The sequence below is a fragment of the Mytilus edulis genome, chromosome 11 (assembly GCF_963676685.1).
Source record: "Mytilus edulis chromosome 11, xbMytEdul2.2, whole genome shotgun sequence".
In the NCBI taxonomy this organism is placed as follows: Eukaryota; Metazoa; Mollusca; class Bivalvia; order Mytilida; family Mytilidae; genus Mytilus; species Mytilus edulis.
The window spans coordinates 19,666,404-19,672,403 of record NC_092354.1 but is presented as its reverse complement, the minus strand read 5'-3'; the positions used below and the strand labels follow the sequence as shown (position 1 = coordinate 19,672,403).

Here is a 6,000-nt window from a genome sequence, read left to right as displayed (position 1 = left end):
TATTCAACATGCTTCAAACCCCTACGTAAAATCATTTTTCAAAAAAAATAAATCTTGATTAAAAATGTGAAGTTATTAACGGAAAATATCTAATTATTAGAGATGCAAATTCAAAATCGAGATTCTCAATTACTAACAAATCCTTATACAAACAAAAAAACTCCTCCTCAATAACAAAAGATCATTTACAACTTTAGAGCAGACGACAAAATATGACCCACAAATGTTTTTTTGTTTTGATGAACTGGTACCACGAGAAAGCAGTCTTAAAAATGTTCTGCTAGCAGTTCCCTTGCTCATGTTGATGTTGTTGTTTTGATGAACTGGTACCACGAGAAAGCAGTCTTAAAATTGTTCTGCTAGCAGTTCCCTTGATCATGTTGTTGATGTTGTTGATGCTGAGGTTCCGATGACATTCCCTGGGCGAGACATGATATATCTGGGCCACATTGGTCCTGCATCATACCGTACATGTTATGATGCATGGCCGACATTGTCTGTGACCCATCCATGACGGGCTTGGAAGGACTTTCACGACAGTCGTATTTAACGTCACCGTATTTGTCCGACATAGATAAAGGATTGTTTTCTTGTCCAGACATATAAGAATAATTCCCATGCATTGATCCCACTCGATTTCCTATGGACGGACTAGCTGTAATGTTGAAAAAACAAAATTTAATATTTTCTCGTAAAAATTAATACATGAACAAGAAATAACAAACACACAATTTTTTGTGTGGTATCTTACCAGCAGCAACAATAAAGGAGTAGGTCCGGTAAGGGCCGGTTTTGGCCTCAAATTTCAAGTTCATCGAACGAAAGATTTTGGACACTTTTTAAACCCTTAAATGTCTATTTCAATTGATTCCAATTATTTTTTGTGAAAGATTTTAACTGATCCACTCATTAAAAACACTCCCGTTCAAGCTTAAATATGAAAATCTATGAAATATGCCAAAAACTGTCACTTTTCATATGGTTTCTGTCAAAAATGAAAGTGGCTGCATCAGTGTTCATCCTCAATCTTTATATAGGTTATGTATTATCATTAAACACAACTTACATTTCAATATCAAGAATGAACAGGAATGCGGCCGTTTTCATTTAAGACGGAAACCGTCTAAAATTTAAATAAAATGCTGAAATAGGGAAGATTTCAGTAATTCAGCATGACTTAATGATACAAGTACCCAATATATGTGCATTGTAATGCCAAAATAAGCCCATATTTATGTAACTGCTATCCTCCTTTGTTTTTTTTTTTTTTTTTTTTTTTGACACTTTTTCTTATTTATTTTTATCTATTTGCATTTCTGCCTATGAAATTCAGATTTATGCTTTTGCTGATTTTCTTTTTCTTTGGTTGAATGTGGTCTGTTCAAAATTCAGTGTATTATATTTCACAATATAAAAAACAAATATTGTATTTTTGATTTGAGATTTCCCCCTTTTCTATACTGTATAAAGGGTTATCTTTGTGTAGATTTTTTTGGTTACCTTCACGACCCAGGGAAAATCACAAATGTCAATACATATAAATTTGTTTCAATCATAATCAGAAATAAGATGAAACAATAAAACACAACAATTATCGTAAAACAGGAATGACCCTAGATAATGTGAGCTTTGACCTTGACAGAAATACACCTATATATGCGAGTAATTTTGTATTTTTTTTTCCATTTAAGGTGGTACCTAACACTTTCACTAAAATTAATTTGGCTCGTTTAATTTTGATAAAATTTTGACAAAGTATTTACTTTGACCCTTTAACAAAAATATAAAAATTTCTAAAATTTTGAACCAACCGTTTTGTCAGAAAAATTACACTGGTTATATAGCAGTTTGACAAACACTAATTTTGATCATTGAGAAGCTTAAGATTCCCTTCACAACACAATGTAATTAAAACGTTTAGCTGATTTTACAGAGTTATCTCCCTGTAGTGTTAGGTACCACCTTAAAATATTTAGCCTTTACTAACTTCAGGTAATGTCTCCTTTATTCCCCCCCCCCCAGTTATTGTTTGTGTCAATCTATAATTTGATGTTTGCAAATAGTGTGTACTGATCAAAATCTAATATCTTTTTTTTTTTTTAACTACATAATAATTTTATTCATCAAATATTGCTTGTTATCTAATATCATCAACATTGAAACTAAAAGTTTGCTGAATACTCAACCCCTCCCCCCATTAACAAATTAGTGATAAAATTAATAAAATGATTCAGTTCTTAGAATCCTGGGTAACAAAATACATCTTGTTCCATTAGATCAGACAAATTAATCCAGATTTTTTTTACTCTACTCAACATTTTCACTGAAGAGTAGGTATAAAATGTACTTTTCTGTTGTCAAGGAAGTAAAAAAACTCTTATACCCAAAACTCCCTTAATCTTGATTACCCAGAATTCCCTAGAACTTGATTACCCAAAATCCCCTAGAAATGTATTACCCAGAATCCCCTAGAACTTTATTACCCATAATTCCCTAGAACTGAATCAGTGAATATTAGTGCACTTGAACTGAAGATATGGCATGCTAGCAGCAGATAAGGAGAAACCATATAACCAAGAGATTTGTAGATAGATGAAAATATAGAAATTTTGGAAAGAGAATTTACAACAACAAATTGGCAAGGGCTTTTGTAAGCTACAGTGTTTCAAAATGCAGAATAACTACTATCAAATTTAACTTTTTTTTCATGTATCAAAGCTATTCTTTTTCAAGTATCAAAGCTAATAAAAAAGAAAATATCAAGGCTTTATTTTTTTCTTTTTCACGTTCAAATGATATCAATATCTAAAATATCATTTCATGTTCCAATACTATAATTTTGTTCAAGCCTCAATTCTAATAATTTTGTATTATTTAAAGATCACTTTTTAATGGGTGACAAATTTTTACCAATTTTACAAGTTCTTTCCTAGCTAAGAAAGTTGGAAATATTCAGATATTAAATCATCCCGAAATTCCCAAGAAACAAGGACTTTTTTCAAAATTTTATCTTTTACAGAAAAAGTTGATTTTTCATCAATCTGTCCATCATCAATCACTGAAATGTCTTACGCCAACTCTCGCAATGGTCACATGACTTTGTCAGTCACATGACCTGCTCACATGCTAACCATGTGATTTACCTGCTAGCAGTCCATATCATCGTAATCATCATAACTGTCGTCTGCCAAAAGAGGTAGCAACATGTTGCGTACCTTACCTGCCAAAGCTGCTTGCTGTGCAGCAATGTCATCTGAAGTCATGCCCCGCCCCCCTGGTATCTCATCCCCTTTCTCCTCCTCCCGTCTCTTCAGACAGGCTGCTTTGGGATTGAGATTTCGTTCTGTAAAGAAAAACAAGATATGGTTAAAGTTGAAATGTCAAAAAAATTCTAAATCTGTATTATTACTACTGGTTTACCATATAATGTTTTACACCCGAGTTAAAATCATATTTTTTAAGGTTGGAAATTGAGGTCAGGATGAATTAATTGGTGTGGTATTTGAAGCCCCTTTTGGATATTTAGTAGCAATCAGTCTTTATTGGAAGCTGGAGTGAACTACCACCTTTAGCAAAAAAATTAAAATCCTTTTTAAACAAAATCAGAATTGAGTGCACCTACCACATGTGGGGATTGCACTCAAGACCTCATTGTTCACAGGTTTGTGATAATGTTGATGTGTGGTGACCTACACTTGTTCACAGGTTTGTGATAATGTTGATGTGTGGTGACCTACACTTGTTCACATGTTTGTGATAATGTTGATGTGTGGTGACCTACACTTGTTCACAGGTTTGTGATAATGTTGATGTGTGGTGACCTACACTTACTAATATCCACATCATTTAATTGATAATTATTGGCAATAATACCACATCATCTATAAATGCTGTTTTAGTGATGTTGTCAGAGGTTAGAGTTAGAGGACAGGTATGGATAACTAACCTCTGACTTGTTGTTCTAGTGTTGTTATGACATTAACAACCTGTTGTAAAACCACAAGTTTTGTGAAAGGTTGACTGCTTCCTGAGTATAATGTTACCCGAGGCTGGGGCTAGAGGACAGATATGGATAACTAACCTCTGACTTGTTGTTCTAGTGTTGAAATAACATTAACAGCCTGTTGTAAAACCATTAGTTTTGTGAGAGGTTGACTGCTTCCTGAGTATAATGTTACTCGAGGGTGGGGCTAGAGGACAGATATGGATAACTAACCTCTGACTTGTTGTTCTAGTGTTGTTATGACATTAACAGCCTGTTGTAAAACCATTAGTTTTGTGAGAGGTTGACTGCTTCCTGAGTGTAATGTTACCATGCTTCCTAATTCTTTAAAGGCTTCGTTTATATCTCGTACTCGCACTCTGAAAATAAATAAATTCAGACATTTCAATTTTGTATACAAGTCTTTCTATTACACTATTAAACTGCAATTAAATGTTATGAATAAAAAAGTAAAAATATCCACCATTGATGGGTAATTTTTTGATATAATCGACATGTGGTTTGTTTCTATCTTATTCTTAGTTCTTCATTGGTCAAAATTCATTTATTTCCTTGATTTTTCTGCCCTCAATGCAGTGGGAAATCTATATATACATAGAGTTAGTGGAATCTTTTTTCCCAGAATAGTCATTAAAGATAATCTTCTGACCTATCATAACTATTATTACTATTGCAAAATACCAAAGTTGTGTTTGTCCTTTGCAAAATTTTAGTTGTCGAATACTTACAACCCCACTTTTCTGCCATGGAAGAATCTATACATACATTGTAATATCTCAATTCAAACCTTAATTCATTGCAATTAATAACACAAGAGAAGATTCAGTAAATTGCAATATGCACCAACGGGAGATAATTGGTTAATTGCAATGAATACAGCAATGGGAGATAACCAGTTGATTGCAATACATAAAGGGGAGATAACCAGTTAATTGCAATGTACACAAAGGGGAGATAACCAGTTAATTGCAATGTACACCTAGGGGAAATAATAACAATTAACCTTTCTGTAGCATTATTAGCCTGTCTCCTTATAAGTTTCCGTTGAAGTTTGGTTTCTGTGGTTTCGTCCTCCTCGCCCACATCGTTAGTGCTAAGAAAAAAGACAGACAATGTCATACACATATTGAACCATCCATTAGTCTAAATTGAAAAAAAATTCTGAATAGAAATTTTCTTGAATGTTGACTTTGTCAAATAAAACAGACTTTCTAATTTCAGTCTGTTATTTTTATTATAAATCTTAAAATGAATAGAATTTCAAAACAAAATTCTACACTATTTTTTAAATGCTATTCCTGAACAGTAGAACATTTTTAATCATATGAAACTACATGGATGTTTCAATTAAACATTCAAAACAAATACTTTGGGAGTACTTTAATTCGTCAATACCAATTTTTGCAATTGAAAAAAAATAAAAAATTAGAAATCAATATAAAACATGAATTAATTGGTTTTCTAAAATTTACGCCTTTGATTTACAAAGAAATCAACAAAAATTGGTATCATATAAATCCAAGAACTTCCACATTTTTTCAAAGTTTAAAATCACAAACCTTTCTCTACAATTGTTGGCTTGCCTCCTCAATCTCTCTCTTTCTAGTTTAGTTTCAGGAGATTCATTTGGGTCGTCTCCAATGCTTCTGTTGAATAAATAACAACCTTGTGTAAAATCAGAATTTTTTTTCTCGTATCACAACTTTCAACATGGACAATCCTTAAGGCATTTGATAATATATCACAACTTTCAACATGGACAATCCTGGAGGTATTTTCTTTTATCACAACTTTCAACATGGACAACCCTTTGAACAAACAGTTAAGAACCACGACACTGGTTCAAGTCACTGCATTAAACATGAACAGCCCATGTTGCAGACTTTTAATCAGCTTGTCAGATTTTTAAGTCAGGACTTGTTCCAAAAAATTTTGCGAAAAATACATCAAGCTTTTCAGTATAATTTGCAATCTAAAATCTTAAGATTTGTTGCAAT

The 6,000-nt window shown here is 32.6% G+C and overlaps 1 protein-coding gene across 2 annotated transcripts in view; it reads right to left on the bottom strand.

Moving 5' to 3' along the window:
* Window positions 1–244: 244 nt before the first annotated feature.
* Window positions 245–6,000, bottom strand: part of LOC139495284 (transcription factor 12-like) — a 73,824-nt gene continuing 68,068 nt past the window's right edge. Inside the window, exons 19-22 of one of the 2 annotated variants that reach the window (XM_071283589.1) lie at window positions 5,563–5,649; window positions 4,217–4,362; window positions 3,221–3,343; window positions 245–655 (exon numbers count right to left, since the gene is read on the bottom strand). In XM_071283589.1, the coding sequence (XP_071139690.1) occupies window positions 360–655; window positions 3,221–3,343; window positions 4,217–4,362; window positions 5,563–5,649 (652 nt within the window). In that variant the 3' untranslated portion in view covers window positions 245–359. Of the gene's footprint in view, window positions 656–3,143; window positions 3,344–4,216; window positions 4,363–5,562; window positions 5,650–6,000 lie in introns of both variants that reach the window. The other variant, XM_071283590.1, reaches the window with a different exon arrangement.